The sequence below is a fragment of the Mesocricetus auratus genome, unplaced genomic scaffold (assembly GCF_017639785.1).
Source record: "Mesocricetus auratus isolate SY011 unplaced genomic scaffold, BCM_Maur_2.0 Super-Scaffold_100057, whole genome shotgun sequence".
NCBI lineage: Eukaryota > Metazoa > Chordata > Mammalia > Rodentia > Cricetidae > Mesocricetus > Mesocricetus auratus.
In genome coordinates, this window is record NW_024429233.1 from 4,519,086 (window position 1) to 4,542,327 (window position 23,242).

Genomic DNA, 23,242 nt, shown 5'->3' on the forward strand with positions numbered 1-23,242 from the left:
ACCTAGGGAGTCCTAAGGAAAGTGTACTTCTAGGATACTAAATTTCAATACAACATGACTCATTGGAAACATCTTGAGCACCAAACACAGTTATGCTTCTGAATTTTCCAACCTAACACACTTCTTTTCATTTAAAAGTTTCTAAGCATAAGAAATATGTCTTAGTTAGGGTTTTCCTGCTGCGAAGAGACACCATAAACAAGGCAAGTCTTACAAAGGAAAACATTTAATTGAGGTTGGCTTACAGTTTCAGAGGTTTACACAATTATTGTCATAGCAGGAAGCATGGTATCATGCAGGTTGACATGGTGCTGAAGCTTAGAGTTCCTCATACAAGGTCAGCAGACAGCAGGAAGTGAAATGTCACCCTAGACCTGACTTGAGCATTTGAGAGCTCAAAGCCTGTACCCTAGTGACACACTTCTCCAACAAAACCACCTCATAATAGTGTCACTCTCTACAGGCCTACAGGGGCCATTTTTATTCAGACTACCATAAAAGTCTGTTTGGAAGACAGAATATGTTGCTGCTTCAAACTAACATTTAACTATATTCTAGATCTAATCTCAATTTCTTACCCTAATGCTAACTCTGTTGCCACCTTTAATGTTCACTATAACACCTAACATGCCAAATCCTAAACACTAATCCTATCCTCAATCCTACTCCAAAGAACTATCACTATCACTAGTCTAAACTCAACTAATAACCTAACTCTGATCCCAACCCAAACCCTAATGATACAGAGCACTGTACCTGTTTATCCACACTTTACATTAATCTTAGCCAAATCCCAAACAGTAATCCATAATGCAAAAACAAAAACCTAAAACTTAAACCCCTAAACACGGTGTCTAGCTGTACCACACTGACTCATCCTAATCCATAATAAGAACATTAACCCTTACCTGAAACCTAATTTCTACTGCTCTAAGCTTAACCCTAATCTTTAATCTTAACTCTAACCATCTCTATCCTCTGATCTACAAAAAGAACAAGACAATACCAGGTGTCAACACGACAGAAGCAAACTTTTATTTGGCAGCTCTCCAGTGTGTGAACCAGCTTCTGGCTATATTGCTTCTCTCTACACACACAGACAAAAAATAATTGTAACTTAAGACACTTTTCTAAAAAATCTATTTAAAAAGGGTTCTTTAGTAAATACAACCTTAGCATTTATTAAAAATGAACCATATTTCATACTAATTGAGATACTTACTTTGAATCAAGTCTTAAATCTTACCTTACTGTGGCACTCACCTTTAGTCCCAACAATCAGGAGGTAGAGGCAGGTGAATCTCTGAATTCAAGGCCAGACTGGTCTACATACCGAGATCCAGCTAGTCAGGGCTACACAGTGAGACCTTGTACCCACACTCCCAAAAGGTAATAAATCTTAGCTGATTATCTGAGAATGCAAAATATAGAGAACCAGTATTTTCCATGGTTGAATCATCAATGCTGAGTACAAAATGGTGAAAGCACATTTAGGACCATTTCATAAACTATTAGATAGTCCTAAACCAAAATCTACTAAGCAATCTTCATAAAATATATTTCAGTAAATTAGCAAGAAATTTTTTAAAAATCAAGTTTTTTAACACAATGTAATCCAAAAGTATACTAATTTCTTACTTGAAACCAGTAAGTGACTAGGAAAGTAGAAAAGTATTAAAAACTTTTAACTTTGCAAAGTGAAAAAATTATGAGCTAATTTACTAAGAACAGTATTTTATGGATAATAAGATCTAAGTCTACAGTATTTATAGTTAATAGTAGTAGTATATAGTAATGTCTTTAACATTCACAAAACTACAACTCACTACAACCCAGAGCAACATCTATTCCTTAAGACTCCATATGGGGCCTTCTTAAGTGTAGCATTTACATCATTATCCTTTCAATTATTTTCACTTTCCTGAATAATTACTGTTATCACTGTTTACAACAAGCAGTAAAATAATATACTGTACATTTGGAGTAGTGTTTGGTTCATTATAGTATATTTGTGACACTTGGTAGCAACATCTTTAGAAGATCTATAATCATCTGGGAGATAAGCTTCTGGGCTTGACTGTAAGGGATTTAAGATGAGACAGAAGACTCACCCTGAAAGAGATGGCACTATTCCCTGGGTTTGGGTTCCAGACTGTATAAAAGGGAAAAAGCTAGTCATGAGCACTCTCTCTTTGCTTGACTGTGGATACAGTGTGACATGCTCCAACAAGTTCCTTCTGCTGTGACTTCTGTGCCATGTCAGACCGTGACACAGCTCAACCTTTAAACCTCTTCCTAGCTTGTTTTGTTGGAACATTTTATCACAGCATTGGGGAAAGTAACAACACAATAATCTTATTATGAAGTTGTCTGGTGATATATATAAATCCCAAACTACCTCTATTGTTGGAAGACTACACTATAAAGAATTTTCACGTCAATGTATGCCCCTCTAAAAGAAATGACAACTCATTCTTTTAAGACATTCTTTTTTTTTTTTTTTTTTTTGCTAAGAGTACTGGGGATTGAACTTACAGTTTCACATATGCCCAACAAGTATTCTACCTAATGATAAACATATACAGTACTCTTCCACTTTTGATTGCAGAATAGGACTTAAATAACTTGGCCAAGTCATGAACCTGTAATACTTAGATTTACTTTTGATAGTCTTCATAAGTTTGACTGTTAAAAGTTTACAAACTTTACGTTCCTAATTAGTTACAAACCAACATCCATTCTTATAAGAGTTACCCTTGTTTGTATTACCATTTATTCAAGAGTATGAATGAAAATTAGAAAACCTCACATTACATTCATTCCTAAGGTGTTCTACCAGAGATGTCTAAGTTTTCAAATGGAACTGAAAATCTTTTTTTTTTTTTTTTTTTTTTTTGCATTATTTTTTGAGACATGGTGTAGCCCTGGCCAGCCTGGAACTCAGATATCTGCCTACCTCTGTTTTCCCAGCACTGGGATTAAAGGCATTCACCACCATGACCAGCTGGGAACTGAACAACTTAACACATATGATAGGTCTTTCTCCAGTAAGTCTATTGATTTAAAAACAAAACAAAACCATTAACAACAACAAAGCACCCTGTAGCTTTCACAACTGCTTTATACTACCAGATTTCCTTCCTACAAGTATTTTCAAACATTACAAGGAAATTAGAACATCTAAAAGTTTTTTGCACTGTTCAGATTCATGGGGACTTCTCTCCAGCATGAGTTTTTCCGTGTCTTTGAAGGGACCGGTGACTTCTAAAGGCCTTACCACATTGTTTACATTCATATAGTTTTTCCTGACTATGAGTTCTTTCATGTCTTTGAAGGGAACTGTGACATCTGAAAGTTTTGCCACATTGTTTACACTCAAAGGGCTTTTCTCCAGTATGGATTCTTTCATGTACTTGAAGAGAAGGGAAACGCCAGAAAGCTTTACCACAATGTTGACATTCATAAGGTTTTTCTTCAGAATGAGTTCGTTCATGTAATCGAAGGGAGCTCTGAACTCTGAAGGCCTTACCACACTGTTTACATTCATAAGGTTTTTCTCCAGTATGTGTTCTTTCATGTCTTTGAAGAAAAGAGGGATAAATGAAGGTTTTACTGCATACCTTACATTCGTAGCGTTTCTCTGCAGAATGAGACCTTTCATGCATTTGAAGTAAATATCGAGAAACAAAGGACTTGCCACACTGCTTACATTCACAGGGATTTCCTTCAGCTTTCTTTATTTCATGTATATTAGTAAGACTGAAAACTTTCATACGTTGCTTGCATTCATAGTTTTTCTCTTGACTATGAGATATTTCATGTACTCGAAGACTACTGAGAACTGTGAAGGTCTTACCACATTGCTTACATTCATGTAATTTCTCTCCAGTATGGATTCTTTCATGTAGCTGAAGGGAACTTACACAATCAAGAATTTTACCACATTGCTTACATTCATAAGCTTTTACTTCAGTATGAGTCTTTTCAGGTACTTGAAAATAACTGAATTTTCTGATGGTTTTTTCAAATTGTAGACATGCATTGGATTTTTCTGTAGTATGAGTTAGTTCATGTAACTGAAGGGCATTGGGACAACTAAGACTTTTATCACACTGTTTACATGTATACAGTCTTTCTTCAGTGTGAGTTCTTTCATGTATGTAAACATAAGTGAGACTTCTAAATGCTTTACCACACTGTTTACATTCATAGGGTTTTTCAGTAGTGTGAGTTCTTAAATGCCTCTCAAGTAAACAAGGAAAAATGAAGGACTGACTACAATGTTTACATGCATATTTACATGCATAGTGTTTTTCTCCAGTATGAATCTTTTCATGTCTTTTCAGGGAAGAGGGATAAAAAAAGGCTTTACTACATATCTTACATTTATAGGGCTTTTCTACAATATGAGATCTTTCATGTAATTGGAAGGTACTCCCATCTCTGAAGATTTTACTACATTGCTTACATTCAAAGAGCTTTTCTTCAGTGTGAGCTCTTTCATGTCTTTGAAGGAAAGGAAGACATAGAAATGCTTTACTACACATCTTACGCTTATAAGGTTTCTCTACAGTATGAGCCCTTGCATGTAATCGAAGGAAACTGTGACTTCTGAAGGCTTTACCACACTGTTTACACTTATAGGGCCTTCCCCAAGTATGAGATCTTTCGTGTCTTTGAAGAAAAGGGGAACAAAGAAAGGCTTTACTGCATAGCTTACATTTATATGGTTTCTCTCCCGTGTGAAATCTTTCATGTGTCTGAAGTAAATAAAGATAAGTGAAGGACTTACCACATTGTTTACATGCATAAGGTTTTTTCTCAAGATGACCTATTTTATGTCTTTGAAGGGAACAGTGACTTCTGAAAGCTTTACCACACTGTTTGCAGTCATAACATTTTTCACCATTATGAGTTCTTTCATGCATTCGAAGGTAACTTTGACATCTGAAAGCTTTACCACACTGTTTGCATACATAAAGTTTTTCTGCATTATGAAATCGAAGAGAACTGTGACATTTGAAGGCTTTGCCACATTGTTTACAATCATAGGGTTTCCCTCTAATATGAGTTAATTTGTGTAATCGAAATGAACTTTGATGTCTAAAGGATTTTCCACCTTGTTCACATTCATAGGGGTTTTCTCTAGTATGAATTCTTTTATGACTTTGAAGGTCACTAGAAGAACTCAGAGCTTTATCATACTGTATACATTCACAACATTTGTCTTCAGTGTTGGTTCTTCCATCTACAGAAAATGAACAGGGGCAAATAAAGGCCATACCACATTTCTTACAGGATTTTTCACCACTGTGACTTTGTTGCTGCATTCCAAATGAACCTGGAAAACAAAAATATTTTTAAAACATTCACTTTCATAAGATACCTATGTATCATTGAATATTTGTGAGTTCAAGCTTTCCTACATTGTTTAAATTTATATTGCTTCTTACCATATTTGTGTTCAGATGGTTTGTCCCCCAAGTGAGACATGATGTGTTCATTAGAGGATGAATGACAAGTGAAAGCTTTTCCATACACACCACATGCAAATGGTTTTATTCCAGCAGAAATGTTTGCACTTCTATGGAGATTTCGGATCCAGATATATGTTTCTTGAAATTGATCACCTTCTTTATGCTCACTGATTGCATCTACCATGTAACTTCTGTAAAAAAAAAAAGTAAACATGTTAGCAATGGCTGTTTCACTAATGACTCTGCTTACTAACAGGTGCTAGGCTTACACTATTCATAAAAATCAGTGTATGCTTTTACCACTTGAATAGTTTCAAATAAATGAACTGATGACTCTACAATATACTCCTAAAGAACTACTATTAAAACAGCCCCCACAGATAGAAGAGATAGCTCATTGGTTATGAGACCTAACTGGCTGCTCTTCCAGAGGTCCTGCGTTCAACTTCAGGCACCCAAGTGGTGACTTACAACTGCCTATATAACTTAACTGTAGTCCCATGGGATCCAAAGCCTTCTTTTGGTATGCAGACATACGTGCAGATAAAACAGTCATATACATGAAATATATAAATAAATCATTATATATGTATATGTGTGTTGTCTACATATTGTTTCCAAGTAAACTGTTTTTTCAAATATATATACTGATATATGTATTTTGGGGCAGTTTTTCTAATAAGTCAATGTTACAGTTTTGGCTTTTATTTTCTTTTTTAATTTAAAATTTCACTATTACTTACTTAATGTGCATGGGTGTTTTGCCTATATGCATGTCTGTTTACCATATTGAATGCCCTGGAAATGAAGTAACAAATGGTTGTGAGAATCATATAAGTGTGGGGACTAGAATCTGGGTCCTCCATTGCTCTTAACACTGAGTCCTCTCTCCAGCTCCTTTTGCTTTCGTTTGTAAATTTTCATAACACATTAAGAGTTTTTCAAGGAAAACTTTCTCCCACTTGTATATGCAACTTACCTTAGATATGTCCAAGAATGTTTGTACTGCTCTTCAATATTCTTATTTTCCCATTTGATGCCTAAAAATGGGAAGACCCAGAAAAGTCACATATTATTAGAAATTACAGAAAAATGAATTTCTGGGTTTGATGTACACTGGACCCATGCTTGTTTATTCACTTTCTTTTTCCCTTTCCAAATTCCAAATCATAGAACCAAGGAACACTTGTTCCTTGACAAAATAAATGGTGTCATTCTTACCTAAGGAAGTAAGGTTACCGCAGGTTTCCAACATCACATCTCTGTATAGCTTCTTCTGAGAAGGATCTAGCAAAATCCATTCTTCCTGGCTGAATTTCACTGCCACATCCTCAAAGGCCAAAAAATCCTAAAACATCATGAATATATACAGAAAAGAACAGATGAGACTAACATGTAGAGATTTATACTCAATTGATAAGATGTCCATATAATTTTGTGCTGTTCAGGAATTTATTCAATCAAACTGAAATTCTAATGCTAGCCCTGAGACATTAAGAAAGGAGACAGCGACAGAGAGTTCTAGATCAGCCAGGACGATACTGTGAGACTCTGACTCCACAGGGAGGAGGCATGGAGATAAAAAAGAAAAGAAAAGAAAGGAAAAGAAACAGCAGAGTAGAAATAGTAGGAACACTCCTCATTACTGTGCCTGGGAGTTGAATGTTCTGCTAGGTCACCCTTTTCTTCTAGTACCTGTAATAACCAGTTCTGCCAAATGATGTGCAGAAGAGAGCTAACATATATGTTACTTTTACTTACATATTTCTACAAAGTATGAACTCTTCTGGTATTGGGGAACCTAAGATTATGGGAGACATCCCACTAACATAAATGATAACAACACTTCTAAATGACTTACATAAACACAGCAATTTTCTGAATATTAGCTTCTTGAATGTTCTATACATATATAAGTACCAAGAGAATCAGCCTCTGCCCCCAATTATTGGGGCAATGAGGCTACTGAGTTTTTCTGGTAGACAACAGTAACAGTTCATGCATATTGTCATTTGTTAAGTGGGGAAACTGAGCTCATCCTGTGTGATTACATCAAGAGAAAACATTTAGAAGCCTCAAAGATAATTTATACCACCCAGAAATTACACTAGCGAGAATGATTGATGACCCAACCAAAAAAAAATTAACATGAAACAATTAGATGGCATGTGTTTTTACAAAGAATGCAATGTAGTCAGATATGTCAACATGTGCTTACAGTCTCAGCTACTAGGAAGACCAATATACAGAATCACCAGCATCAAGGAGTTCGGAGTTAGCCTGTATGCTCTATCAAGGCTCACATCTCAGGAGGGTAGAAGGTAGGGCGGGGGAAGAGAAGTGTCTCCAAAATGTTACCTCTTCTGGATTATACCATTATAAAATCACATGAAATTAAAAAAACCTCATTAGACTTCACCAATAATTAATTTTCCAACTTTCTCCTAATCCAAGTGTTTAGCAATTGTCGGTCTTCTAGACAGTAACATCATGGCTTGCCTTGCATACACAAAAGATTTTCAAACTACTCTGTAGACACAAAGTGCCAGAAATAGAAGCACATCTCGACATTTTGGAGATTTAGTGGCACTTTATAAAATGGCCAGGTTTAAGGAAAAAACAAACTGCAAAATTTACTACTCCACAAGATAAAGTACTCACATATCTGCCCAAATATGGACCACTAAATCACTTTCCCTTAAGAACTCCTTCACATTCTCAGGTAGGCAACTCCTTCTGTGGGCTTACTGCTTCCTTAAGTATTCAACAAACTCTTTGTACATGTCTTGGATAATCCTTTTGATTGACTGTTATTGGCCTTTCTTTTGCTGTTTTGTCCAGTATTTTGATGGCTTAAAAAGGAACTCTCCTTCATACCTCTGAAGCTTGTGGTGGTCAGCTAAAGGTATCTGATTTAGGAGATTCTCAAACAAGGTCCAAAAGTTTTTTAGTTAAAGCCCACACTACTGTTTCCCATCACAGGACAAGATAAGGAAGTCCTCTTGGGCCATTCACAACTGATGGACACAGGCCAAAGGAATTCTTTGTTGGTATTTTACTGTGATGGGGATGTGGTGGGGAAAGGGACTTCATTTCTCCTATTCTGAAAGCTGCCCCTCTCTCCACCTGTCTGTCTCCTATGACTCTTCCTACTAAAACAGATACACTCCCCCTTCACATATTCACCCAGGAATTTGACACAGAGAACTCAGGAAGCAAGCAAAAGCCACACTCTGACCCTCAGAAAATATTCCTTGTATTGGGTGTGGTGGTGCATACCTTTAATCCCAGTACTAAAGGAGCAGAGCCAGGCCCATCTCTGAATGTGAGTCAATATAGCATGTTCCAGGACAAAACTAAATAATGAGACACCATCTCAAAAACCCAATCTCTATATTGTTTGTGAGGTGGCTAGCAGGAACCTTAGCACAGTCTAGACATATGTCTCTTTCCCCATCTGATCTGCTCCAAATTTAACAACTATGATCATTTCCTCCACTTCCTCTCTATCTTTATTAAGGAATTCAAAGGGCTAACCATAGTCTTTTAACCTAATCTGGGCAATATATTAATAACACTTTTAAAATTATTTTTATAAATATGAGGTGTTTGCCTATACTTTGCCTGTGCATGCCTGGTGGCCATGGAGACTATAACTGGGCACTAGATCCTCTTGAACTTTAGTTATAGATGGTTATGATCCTCCATGTGAGTGCTGGCACTGAAATCCAAGTCTTCTGGAAGAACAACCAGTGTTCCTAACTAGTGAGTCATCTCTCCAGTGCCTATTTATATCATTCTAACAACTTGCTATATGCATACAAAGAGGTTCCACACCTAAACTTTAGCAGGCAGCTGAGTTGATGAGAGCCAGTCTTAACCCTGATAACAGAGAAGACATGTTGCTTTATAGTACTTGACAGGAAACCCAAATGATTATATCAGAACGTGGGAAACAATGGGGGAAAGGACCCTTGGAATACATGATTCCCTGTGTCCTAGAAAGAAATAAGCTGTTATCAACTCCATTAACAATGAGGAACTGTTCAAGAACCCTGCTCTCTTCACTTTAATACAGGATGGCTGAAATTATGCACCAGTACACTAGCCTACATTCTGAAGAACCAAGAGGGCCAAAGGCAACCTACCTGTAAATTTTATAAAACTTCTTCAGATATTAAGAGAAAAGTTTCAAAAATCAGAACAGGGACAGTAAACTCCTCTCCTATTTTCTAGATAGATACAGTTATTTAATATTTAAAAAACTCAAAGATCAGAAAAGTCAAATCAGGAGACTAAAGGGATTGCTGTGGTGACTTCCCATTTCCTAACCATTTCAGAAGTCCAAGCAATCCATCTAAATGTACCCTACTCAGGCTAAAGGAGCGAACTTAATTTTGGAACAAATGAACCACTCTGATTATCCTTGTAGTTAATCACAGTATTTCATCTGTGAAAGCACAAAATAACCCAGCTATAGTAGTCCTCCTTCAGACTGGAGGACCATTAGAATCATAACTGTCCCCACCTGCATGAGAGGTCCAGCCTATATCTAAAAATCTCATGCTAGGGTCAAACTAACAATATCCTTAACTTTGGTCCTGGAAAATAAGAGACTTCCACTTTGAAGACCTGACCCTGGGTTACACAGGCTCCCAAGTTTTCCTTGGGACTCTTATGTATGAGCTTCAGATGATCCAAGATATAGCAAGGGCTGTTGACTATACAACCAACATAGGAGCTACATTTTCCTCCCTGTTACCTTTCTAATTTAACATTCCTGTCCTCAATCTTCCTCCCTAGTATCAATGGCAAACTCCAACCAGCACACTTTAAACCTCTTAACATGTATGATATTCATTCATTCCTTTTGGTTCTACCCTGCTGCCAGATTTTCTTCCTAGGCAGGGACATTGCATCCAACCCCCAGTCCCACTTATGACATCTGAAGGGTCCTGGGACCTTAAAATACTCATAACACCAACCCCTCCTTATAAACATCCAATAATGTCTAGAGCCCCAAACATCCTCCCTTATTTCTACATCTCATAAGTTCCCCTTCAAGTGTGAGACATAGCTAGTCCCACTAACAGTCACTTCTGTCACAACAGTCATTACAGACACTAACACCTTTCCTCAAAGGTCCATCTGAAACCTAAAACTAAAATTGAAAACTAAAACCTAGAAGGGTTTTGAGTTTCTTATTGATAAATTTGTAACCATTATGGGGTTATGCTCCTACCACTCTTATGTTGGCAGTAAGAGTCAGATGCATCCTAAAGAATATCCCAAGACCTAAGAGCCACAAATTAAACTGTAATCCCAACCACTCTTACACTGTAATATACTCTAATGCCACCTGGTTTTATAGTTTAGACTTTAAGGATATTTTCTTTCTATGTTCCAATCCACTCAGACTCAGTTCTTATTTGCCTTTGACAGGACCACTTGTCTCAGATATTCATCTACTCACCTGGAGTGTCTTGCCTCAGGGCACATGGTCAGCCCCTACCTCTTTGCCACAAAAACCTTTCTTCCTTGAAATGTTCATAAAGGAATAGCCTCTTTAGTGCATAGATGATTTATTAACCCCTAACAGACCGTTTACCTCACATTAAAACACTACTATAACTTGTTAGAGACTAGTCTCATAAGGACATTAAGACTTCCCCTTCAAAGTTACCAATTCCCATGTGAATTATTTTATAGTCAGTAGGCACAAAACACCTTCCCAGACCTGACAGATATCCTAACTATGAGGTTTCCAACTTCAAAAAAATTAAGACCCTATGGCTATGTGTTATCTAGCTACAGTTAAAGCTTTCCTACCCACAAAAGCTCAAGAAGTCTACTTCTATGAGCCCCTTCAAGATTTCTATCTCCTTTTCCATTGAGGCCCAAGGCAAAATATACCCTCACATACCTGCAGCCTCCAATGTCTTTCATTCTATCTTTCTGGATTCTATACGTGCATAAGCCCTACTTTCTTACTCCCTTGTCATTTCAGGAAATTTATTCTAAATCTGTTTCTTCAGGGAGCTTTAAACTATGCTACAACTAAGGACACCACCTGCCTTCAATTATGATGCCCATCTTACTCCTTTATCCTTCCTCTTATATCCATTATGTCAGAGCTCCTATACCTACTGTTGTTCCCATCTTTCCAGTTGTTATTGTCATACTCCTTACCTCTCTTTGTAAGAGTCATGCTGTGGTGCTACTTTTAACCATATGACTTTTGTTACAGACACAGATAAAAGGCCGAAAGCATATACTCGATGTCACTAAGTCTTGGAGGGATGACTCTTTTGGGAGATTTAGAACTGGCTTTCCTAATTCCTGCTTATAGGGTCTGATTGGAGGATTGAGTAAGAAGGCCTTTGCTTAACTTTCTGGTACTATGGAAACCTTCTAGACCTAAGGCCATTAAGTTCTAGATGCTACTGTCTGAGAGAGATCCACCATTATCATAGCATGTATGTGGTATCAAGACAATCTTCAGTGTTGGGTCTTGCTTTCCAACTTGAGACAGGATCTCCCATTTTTGTTAGTGCACTATTCTAGGCCAGCTCCAAATGGATTCTGTCTTGACAACTATCTCACCACATGTGGATTATAAACATGTACATTACATCTGGTTTTTATGTGAGTCCCAGGGATTAGTACTCAAATCCTCAGGCTTATGTAGCACATGATTTTACCAACTGAGTCATCTCAGATGTCCACATTCTGACTCAAAGTCATACTCTTTAAGTAGACTGAGTCTGATTCCCAATTGTGAAAACTGTTTGTACACTACAAAATGTTTTAATGTTTTGGAGTATTTGAAATAATTCTTTATCTTGTGATTTTAATTTTCTTTCTGGGCAGATTTATTCCATTCCATTGCTATAACCTCAGAGAAGGGGAAATGACTGTCCAACACTCCTGTTAACACTCTTTTGCTAACTGAAGGTCTTAAAGGTCCCCTGCTGGTTTTAAAGATCTCCCCAGCCTAGGGGATAACTGACAGACCCTCTGACCCTGTAATCTGCAAGCTCATGCCCTGTCTTATCTCACTCAAATGTGTCTTGCTTAAAATATATAGTTACTGCTTTACTCTAGTTTGTATGACCTTAAGTAACCATGGTAACTCTGAAATTTGTGGTCTTCAACCTTATGGTCTGCCCCTTTATAAGCTTCTCTTTTTGGCTGGTTGGCATCTCATTTCTCCACCATGGAGTGAGATCCAAGCTGGCCAAATTGAACAACAAACAGAAACCTTTTGCTTTTGCTTCAGAAGTGTCTGCTCCTTGGATTGGTCTCTTAGGCTCCATGAACCTGACACAACACTCATAAGAGAATCTCAATGAGGGGACTATCTTGATCTGGTTGGCTTTTGGGAAAGACTGTGAACTGCCTTGATTATATTAACCAACGCAGGAAGACTATACACAGTAAGTGGCACCATCTCCTAGGCAGGAGATTCTGGACTACATAAATGGAGGAAGGGGCACTGAGTACAGGTAATCATGCATATATTCACTCTCCATCTGCTCTCTAGTATGAATGTAACTGCTTCAAGATCCTGTCCTGCTTTCTCCTCAAAGGACGGTAACCTGAAATTGTTAGCAGGATAAATCTTTAATTCCCTAAAGTTGCTTTTACCAAGGTATTTTACCACAGCATCAGAAAGGAAACTAAGAATTTAATACCAATCCTGATAGATTCCAAACCTCTTAAGTTTTGTTATCTTTTTTCTTAGATGAGTTAAGTTACAATTAAAACAGATTGCTCCTCTGGCATTAGTTATATTACCTAGGACACCTAGATTAACATGCTAAGGAGAAAGGAAATCTAGGCACAATGGCACACACCTTCAATCCCAGCACTTAGCAAGCAGAGGCAGGCAAATCTGAGTTGAATCCAGCCTTGGTTTATACAGGGACCCTGTTGCAAACACCACCCACTGCCTCCCCCCCAAAAGGACTATCTATGTTCCCTATTGAAGAAATCATGACAAATTACCATTAGTTAGACTTCATATTTCAAAACATTTTAAGGTGAGCAGCCAAAATTAAATATAAAACCAGCTGGAAGACCAATTGACAGTTTTTCTCTAAACCTATTCTATTACACTTATTTCTTGATCCTTTCTTACTTTCCATTGAAAATGACAAGTATCTCTATTTCAGCTAATAGGACAGGGTTTCTCCATGTCACCTTGGCTGCCCTGATACTTGTGCTATAGACCAGACTGGCCTCGAATTCACAGAGATCTACCTGCCTCTGTGCCACAAGTGCTAGGAGTCTGTGAAGTGTGTTTTAGATCAGATTTACATGCTGATAATAAGAGTAGCTGTCTTTGAGGATAGCTTCTCCTACCACATTGATAATATAGCTTGTATGGACATTTATGGTAATGTAAGGGAGCTCAAGACAATAATCAACCTTACCATATCTTCCTGACTGTGCCAATAAAGTTCTTTCCAATGCAGAAAAAAGATATATTTTGAGGTATCACCATAAACTTATTATAAATCCCTGAACCAGAAAGATGGCTCAGCTGTTAAGAGCACTGGCTGTTCTTCCAGAAAATTCAGGTTCAATTCCCAACACCCACATGGTAGCTCACAACTGTCTGTAACTCCAGTTCCAAGGAATCTAACACCCTCACACAGACATACATGCAGATAAAACATCAATGCACATAAAATAAGTAATGAAATCATAAAAAGGAAAGCTAATACAAATCCTGGGGTAGTCACCCTGACACTTTCACCCTGTATAGAAAGAGTGCAAATGCCCCCTAATTTTGGCACCTCTAATAGTAGGCACTGAGAATTCCTAAACTAAAGACAGCACATTGGAAAACCTAGATTAATTAAACCAAAGTTTTAAGTAACACATGGTAAAGGAGAAGTCCCAAGAGAAATCTAAATATTTCAAAAACAATTAAAAGTACATCTTAGGAAAATATGTGCCACAAAACACAAGCTATGTTTGGGAGGAATTCAATCAATAAATGCATATACTACTAATGAAGACAAATGAAAAATAAACCATTTAATAGGAAGCTAGAGAAAGAAGAAATAAATCAAGCATAGGAATATAGCAATTAGAGAATAAAAAATTGTGGATAGGAAACCAAGAGATAATCAATCACTCCAAAACCTGGCTCTTCAAAAATACTGATAGAAGCGAGAAGCTTACAGCCACATTTACCAAAGACTAATGATTACAATTATAAAGGGCCATCTATGGCCATACCACCCTGAACAAACCTGATCTCACCTGATCTTGGAACCTAAGCAGGATCAGACCTGGTCAGTACCTGGATGAGAGAATTAAATAGGGCCATCATTAGAATGAAGATTAAAGGAACCATAAAGGCATCCTATGAAAAACTCCAGACCACATATTCAGTAACTTAGAAGAAATGAACAAATTAGCCTATATGTGCTAAATAAATGAAATCACTAACTCTCAAAACAAGGACAGATTAAGACTCAAATTATTTCAATCATCAATTTTTCCAAACAATAAAGATAGGGCACTAATTCTGTAAAACTTCCTCTTAAAAGGCAAACACATCCTAATTCAATCTGAGTTCAACATTACCATAACACTAAAACAACACAGGAGAAAAAAACAAAGCAAAACAAAAACAAATAAATCTAAAGAATGACTAATGCAAAAACTCTCAACATCAGCAACCTGAATTTTCAAGTGTACTTTTAAAATTATTAAAAGAACCAGAGCCAGTGGGGTTGCACATGCCTGTAACACCAGCATTTGGCAAATGAACTGGCAAGAGTTTGAAGTCAACCTGGTCTGCAGAATAAAAGTCTGTCTGGAAGCAAAGTTATACCAAAATCATGCTGGAATCCATACAGACACAGAAATTCAATTCAAACCTTTAACCTCAGACTGTAAACAAAGCTCCATGGTAAAACAAAAGTCTAGCATTATGAAAATAGATGTTTTAATCCCCATCAACACAAAAACTGAAAAATTTAAAAATGTAGTTCACCAAATTGACAAATTTAATAGCAAAAATCATGTCATAATACTAGTGATTGCAAACAAAAACCAAAACAAAACCACTGCCAGAAAAGGGAAAGCACTATTGAGACTGGTAAGAGTGTGAAATTAAAACCACCACACATCTTATACAGCACCAAAGAAAAAATGAGACTTGGCATATTAATGTAACTAATCATATAGACAGAAATTGCACATTTCTAATGAGTTATCATTACAATCTACAGATTCATCACACCCCAATACAAATTCTCAGAATACCAATTCTCAGAACTTATGTTGAAAACAACAAAACTGAACTAAACATTATATGGCAAGAGACACTCAGGGAAGAGAACAATAGGCTATAGCAGAGCTGGTAGTGTGTCTGACTACCGTGAAGCTCTAGGTTCCTGTCCCCAAAACACACAAACAAAAGGCATACAGGCACACACCCTTAAACCCAGCACTGCAGAGGTGGGTTTAGGTAGTAAGATCAGAAGCTCAAGGTCATCCTCGGCTAACACAAACTTTGAGGTCAGCCTAGGAAACAAGAGATCCTGTCTCAAAAAAGAGAAGGAAAAAAGTTAACACAACAGTACACTATCTTACTTTAATATTTCCAATAAAACCACAATAATCAAATCAGTACAGTATTTCACAAATAAGAATAAAAAAGCCAGAAGCAAACCCACAAAAACAGTAACTGATTTAACAAAGCAGTAAAGCAAACACGCTATCAACAAAAAATTGGACAGACTTTACAGCTTTCACAAAACTAATTCAAAAGCAGATCCTAAACCTAAATAGGAAATACAAGCATCTATAACTCAAGAGAAACTCGACCACCTTTAGCAACTGGTAGTCCCGCCGGCCACACATGCGATCTGGAATGTGACACCAGCTACGCAGAGCATCCCGGAACGGGGCGGAGCCTCTCGGCCGGGACAGAGCTGCCCTGAGGCCGCTGGTCCCGGGCCTAGGTTGCCTCTCACGACGTAGCCCTGCCCCAAGCCCTAGGAGGCCCCGCCACACAGGCTCCCACGCTTCAGTCCCCGCTCCTCTGGTCTAGGGACAGTGGCCCATCGCTCACCATGGCGTGGCTTCCGAGCTCGCCCACTCTACCCACAGTTCCCGGTACCAGCGGTAACTGTGTAGCCCAATCGCACCACCCTCAGCCACGGTGAGCCCACGACACTGTGGCCGGAAAAAGCCCGCCCCGCACCGCCTACCAGAGATCATGATTGGAAGGCCTGTTTAAAATACCCTGATTGGCTAGCAAGACCTGAGTGACAGGCGCTGCTCCCTTAGTGAGCAAGCCAAGTTTCCTAGGCAGCTGGGCAAAGTTTGCTTTAAAGTGGAACTCGTTTCTGCCTCCCAGAGCTGACTTTTTGCACTCAGTAGGCACTCCTTGCCCTTCCTCCTGGTCACAGGGTCGCTAGTGTTGGCATAACACGTTACACAAAGCCCAACGAGTGATAGCTCACAACAGGAAGGATGTCCAATGCACCCAAGGTAAAATCAGAAAAGGACTGGCAAGTCCTCCACTGTCCAGCAATTTCTGTAAGGCACCACTAGGATTGTCCATACCTTCTCTTTCAGGCTCCACATTTTTAGCCAGAAAAATAGTAACATGTACCAAGCTTTCATCCTCGTAAGACATAGTACTAGGACATAGTTCAAGTCTAGGCTGGCTTCCATACAACTGTTAATAAATGACAGCTTCCAAGAGAAAAAAGGTATTAATGGAAAAAATGGAGTTTAGAAACAAAAATAGAGATTAAACCAACAACCCATGAGATGGGTAATCCAAAAACGAAAACAAAAACAACAAAACAAAACAAAAAACAAAAACCCAACCCCTTCAAAACACAGAAACATCCACAAAAAAACCCCCACTAATATCAAAAGTTGAGTTTTTAAAAAATATTTTTATATTTTGTGTGTGTAGAGTATCGTATCCCCTGGAGCTACAACTGCAGGCTGTTGTGAGCTGCCAGATATGAGTGCCAAGAAGCAAACCGCCTGGCATGTGGAAGAACAACCAGGGCCCTGAACCTCAGTTAATCCAGTCTAAAGTTGATTAGCTGTGGGGTAGCCTGCTGATATGCCTATTTAGCATACCAAAATGAAGCTGGCCACCAGGTTCTCCCACTTGTTCCAGGATCTTCCTGGTTTCCGTACCTTGCCCCCTACCCTAAACTTCTCTAGCCCAGGGGCTTGGCAGACTTCTGTTTGAAATGAGAAATGTTGGTTACAGTAGCACATATCTATACTCCATTCTTGAATTTCAGAGGCTGAGCCAGAAGGATCAGAAGTTCTAAGCTAGCCTGAGTTAGTGAGTGACACACTATCTCAGAGAAGCAAAAACATAAAAAAGAATTGTTAAGTGTATAGATAGCAGTAATGATTGTTAGGTGCACAAAGCTCTTTTTGGACACAGATTACTACAGAAAACAGGAAGGTTAAACATGTAGGTGTCTCCTCAATGGAAAAGATACAATATCTACATTCCACCCAGAAAACTGATAGTGTATGTTGTTAGTCCTGGTGTCCTCACCAAAAATGTCTATCACAGACTCTCCCTCCCTAGACCTTTTACCTTTAGCTCCTACTTAATAGGCCCCCATCATTAGGAGAGATATCACATGGCCTGCTGACCTCTATGCTATCTCAGAGACCACACCAGATCTTAGGCCTTTTAGCTATAGAACCCGTCTTCATGGTTATATGTACTTTGTAAAGGAGTTTCTAAGTAGCCACATGGCAAACTATTGTTTCCTGGAAATCTGGAATGGAAATGATTGTTGCCTGGAAGTTTTCCCCCAAATTCTATTATGTTTGGCATCCTACTATTATTCTGTTATATAACCACCTGGCATCAGACTTCTGCCAAGTTTTATCTAGCTTAATAAAGTCAATCTGAACTGAGTTTTCACTCTCTCTTCTTTGAGGTTTGCTTCCCTTCCTACTGTGACACCTGTAGAGACCCCCTCAAATGGTAACATGACTTTATAAATGTACTTAGCTTGTGTCCTTAAAATGTTGAAATAGTTAAATCTAGCTATGCATATTTTATCACAGAATGTTTCAAAACAAAAAACAAAAAGACAGAAATCCACAGAGATGCAACTGTCTTCGATTTTTAAAAATAAAACCAGATGGATAAGTAAGAAGAAACTAAAGGTCTAGTAATGGAAACTATCAAAGACCCAAAGAAAATGAACAGAACACAAGTGAGCCAAATAGGAGGGGCAACAGCAAGCTGTAACTGGGCTCCTAGAGAGGGGCTAAGGATAGAAAAAGATCTGAATGATATTGCAGAAATTCAAAGTATAAACCCAGTGATCGTGATCCCAAAAGTGCCCCCCCCCACAGAGACCATTTTATACCAATGTCCTCCATCATCAATTCACCTTAAAGCAGAGGAAAAGAAGACTTTAAACGAAGGAGGAAAAAAAATGAAGGCACCTACTGTGGAGACATGAGATGCAATTATAAACCTATTTATAAAATTTTGGGCTAGAGAGATGGCTCAGCAGTTAAGAGCACTTGCTGCTCTTGCAAAGGACAAGGGTTGAGTTGTCAGCACCCACATAGAAAGTGACAACCATCTGTAACTTCAGATTTAGGTGATTCAGTGCCCTCTTCTTGCCTCCTCAGTCATAAGCTATATACATACATGCAGGCAGAATACTCACATACACGTTATGTTGTAGAATATTTTGATTGTATGTACTCTGACACTCCTGAGACTGGCAATAAAATTTAACTTAAGTCAGATGGCAGAGTTAGCTACTAGGGGGGACCAGAAGTAGTCATAGAAGTTTTGGTGGATCCAGGACATATGGAGACAGGAAGTAATAGGGATGGGGTTAGGAGGAAGGAGAGAGAAAGAGGGGTGGTCACTGGCCAATTCTCTGCCACTTCTCTGATTATATTTGACTTCTGAATCTTACTTAATAGAATGTAAGTAGTCATTTCACACTTACATTAATCTAACAACAAAACAAACCAGAAGACAGTGGAACATCATTTTTACAAATCTGAAACAACAAGTATGTCCACTGAGAATTCAGCTCCCAATGGAGGATAAGGCAAGATTTTATTAGAAAGCATTACAGGTCATTCCTGAGATGTTTCCACTGCTCCACCATCAAGGCAAACCACCTTCTCAGCATCCACTGATGAACTATTTCACTGTCTAGAGACTGAGCTTTGCTCCACATTTAGAAAACCCATAAAGTAACTCTGCAGAGTACTAAATATCTACTCTCCAAGGCCGTGACAACATCTTAAAATTAAGATGCATGCAAGAGCCTAACAAATTTACTTAAAAAAAAAAAAAGAAGTACACGAAAACTGACTTTTCCCAGTTGTGAAAGCCTGGAAAAGTTCTCCCTGTCCTCTTTCCAACCCTTTGCCAGCCAGCCAAAAAAAAAAAAAAAAAAAAGTTTGAGTAGGAAAATAAGAGTCACACTTCAGAAAGAATTCCTCACTGCAAAGCACACATACTCTACACACACGTAGAAAACGTGTTATGCTGCGGACAAGGCACTTGTTCCCTATATCAAATATGATACTAACTTTTGTAAGTTCACCCCAAACCTATGAACATTGAAGCCAAAGCTATTCTCTCTGGGAAGTACAAATTTTCAGGGCTATGGCTACCACCCTCTTTATCTGTGCCACTGCACAAAGAGCAGAGCGCATGGCCATCCTTTTCTCCGCGCTCTGCCACAGAGAGGGCTGAAGACACAATCCTGTTCTTTACTGGGCTTACCACAGACAAACTTCCTCAGGTTCAAGCCAGGAAAGTGGCCGACCTGACTAGAAACACAGACATAAGGGGCTTCTTGAACTGGGTATAGACGGGGACAGTGTCTGTCTTCTAAGGAAGGGGAAGTTAGGAGCTCTTTTTAACTCCTGCCTGGAAATCTTTCAGACGGGATCCCCAGGGACAGGAAGAGACGCCAGGGTTCCCAAGGGAAAAGGAGACCAGAGAGGACAGGAGGAGATCGAGTGGACGGACAGCAGACTGACCTTCAGGGGAGTATCCGAATTGCAGTGTCCCCGCGCCAAAGACCCCGTCACCTCCGTCAGACCTCTGATCACACAAACCGCAGCCGCAAACAGAGCCCCCCATCCCCTACCCTTGTCCTGGTGCTAAGCTGCCTGTCAGCTCCTCATGGGACCAGAGCTACGGCCTTCCTGCTCCTCACCGAGTGCTCGCAGGGTCCTCCACTTCGCAGCGATACACCGCCTGCCCCGGAACGGCACTGCAGAAAGGTCAGAGACCTGGACGGGGCGGAGCCCAGGAGAGCAATGAAAAGTCGGGAGTGGGAGGACCTTCCGGAGCCTGAGAGTTACCACTGGTTCCCCATCCGAGTCCTGGGCGGGATTCAGGACTCTTGTGAATTAACAGCTCCAGCAGCTGCTAGGAGGCCCGGGAGGTGAGCTGGGAAGCACAGAAGCTTGGCCAGTGCCAATCTGAATACTGCCAGAATGCACGCACTCCCTACTCTGTTGTGCACCTTGGTTGACCTTAAATCCTCAGAAAACTGCTTCAAGCTTCCAAGTGATTACAGGCCTGTCACCCTTCTTGGCTTAGGTGTGGTGGCTTCTGGAGGGATAAGAAGCACAGTTATACATTAGTAGAAAACCACTATATCTCTTAGCCTGGGTTTCCCCATCTGTAAAATAAGGACAGAACTGTGCGCTAATCCTTTTATGTGGTTATAACAGACTCCATAATAAAAGAAAACAATGTTGCTCATAGTGGGCAGACTGTGGAGTTCAAGGCATGAGGGCTGCATTTGATGGACGCAGCCCTCTGTTACTGGAGTTGGGACTAGAGCCTGAGTCCTGACTACCCTAATGAAACAGTCTCTGCCACTCATCGTCCCTCAAAACAAGAGTTAAATTAGTAGTGAAATGCAGCCAGGCATGGTGGCACACGTGTTACCTAAATCCCAGCACTAGGGAGGCAGAGGCAGGTGATCTCAGTGATTTCGAAACCTACCTGGTCTACATAGCAAGTTCCAGGACAGTCAGAGCTACAGAATAGAGACACCCTTCGAGGAAGAGAAAGTGAGGAGGAGGGAGGAATGGAGGGAGGGAAAGAATGGGAAAAGATTTTTCAATGTGGGTTACACTAGGAAACTGAATGATTGCTCCCTAGCCCATCTTCAGGCTACTACTGGCAGGATAAGGCATCAGGCTTAACTAAGTAGTCCAGTCAAGGTGGAAGATATAACCCACCCTCCTCCCTCCACTTAGCTCCTGTCTTGATAGTATGATAGAAAGTCAGCCTTACAAGTGTTTCTCCCATAGACAAGTTCCTCCTCAGGTTGTCCTCAGTCCTTTCTTCTAGGATGAGATTCCTGGAAAAACTCTAATTTGTTTCAATAGTCTATTGGCCAAAGAGATAGACATAAATGTCTCTTCAGAATACTATTCCTGCCAGGCAGGGTGAGTTACATAGACAGTGGGGGTTGCATGGAAATCTAAGTGGGGATGGTAGAATTCAGGAACACACATACCATGTTGTCTCTAATACTAGACATTGCAATCCTATCCAAGGCACCTCAGGAAACAACCCATGGTCTCATTTACTAAAATAGGAGAGAAAAAGAGTCCTTTATGAACTGTTAGAGATGTAACTTCAGAAGTCACAAAAGTTGTATACACAGCTATTATAATACTCAAGTGTGACCCCCACTTGACAAGTATACAAATTTCGCTGAAGTGCCTTTCTTGCTAATGCCTATGCTTAAATTTATGCTGAAAATAACTTCTTTATAATAAATACTTGGGCTGGAAAAATGGTTTATTGTATGTAAAGTGCTTGCCCTGCATCTGAGGACCTGAGTTCACATATCCAGAACATAGGTAAAGTCAAATACAATTGTGCATGTTTTTAATTCCAGTGCATCTGTGACAAGATAGGAAGTAGATACAGAAGAATTCTTAGATAATTATGGGAATGGAATGGCGAACAAGAAACCCTGCCTCAAACTCAATGGAAGGTAAATTTGTCCTTATCTAACCTTCACACTGGATGCTATGGCACATGTGAGCACGGGCGGACACACACTCACAAATAATAAAGCCCTGGTTCTGCTCCATATTGATAAACAAATAATAAAACCCCAGTTCCACTCTGTTGGGGAAGTCCTGTGCATTTGTCAATAAAGCACTGTCTGGCCAATAGGGAATCTAGATAGGAGGGACTAGGAGTCCAGGAAGACTCTGGGAAGGAGAAACACAAAAAGTCAAGATGTAACCGCCATGGGGTAGGAAGCCTGGAAATTTCTCTGGTAAGAGAAATACTTAGATTAACAATTATGGGGTAAGTACTTAAGTCAGAGCTAGCCAGTAAGAAACAAGCAAGGCCAACAGCTTCATAATTAATATAGCCTCCTGTGTGTTTATTTGGGAGTGATGCGGCTCTAGAACCAGGCTGGCGGGAAGGCTTTTCTCAAGGAAAAGGTTTCTCTTTATACCGCTCCATATTGATAGAGTTCTTTTTGACAATGCAGTCAGGAATCCCAGCTTCACTGGGGTGAGGCCCTGAAAAAGAACTGTATTATACAGAAAGCACCACAAAGCGGCATTTCTCTCTATCCTCTTGTAACACAATTACTCTTTCTGTCTGACTATTCTGATGCCTTCCTAAATAGGTTAGATGGTGCCACTTAAGCTGGATTGTCTTAAAGCATGCTGGCTATCCAGCACTCAGGATATAAAGGTAGGAAGACCAC

At 39.3% G+C, this 23,242-nt stretch overlaps 1 protein-coding gene across 6 annotated transcripts; it reads right to left on the minus strand.

Annotated features, from left to right (window-relative positions):
* Positions 1–210: 210 nt before the first annotated feature.
* On the minus strand, positions 211–20,759 carry LOC101829569 (zinc finger protein 791). 6 transcript variants are annotated; one of them, XM_013124525.3, is made up of 6 exons: positions 20,702–20,759; positions 14,751–14,790; positions 6,699–6,825; positions 6,457–6,517; positions 5,454–5,668; positions 211–5,341 (listed from the first exon to the last, which is right to left on the minus strand). In XM_013124525.3, the coding sequence occupies exons 3-6, from the start codon at positions 6,730–6,732 to the stop codon at positions 3,207–3,209; spliced, it is 2,445 nt and encodes an 814-aa protein (XP_012979979.1). In that variant the 5' UTR covers positions 6,733–6,825; positions 14,751–14,790; positions 20,702–20,759; the 3' UTR covers positions 211–3,206. The 6 variants fall into 6 exon arrangements, with proteins under 6 accessions (XP_012979979.1, XP_012979978.1, XP_012979981.1 ...); XM_013124524.3 differs by lacking the exon at positions 20,702–20,759 and adding an exon at positions 16,573–16,686; XM_013124527.3 differs by lacking the exon at positions 20,702–20,759 and adding an exon at positions 16,329–16,566.
* Positions 20,760–23,242: the final 2,483 nt, after the last annotated feature.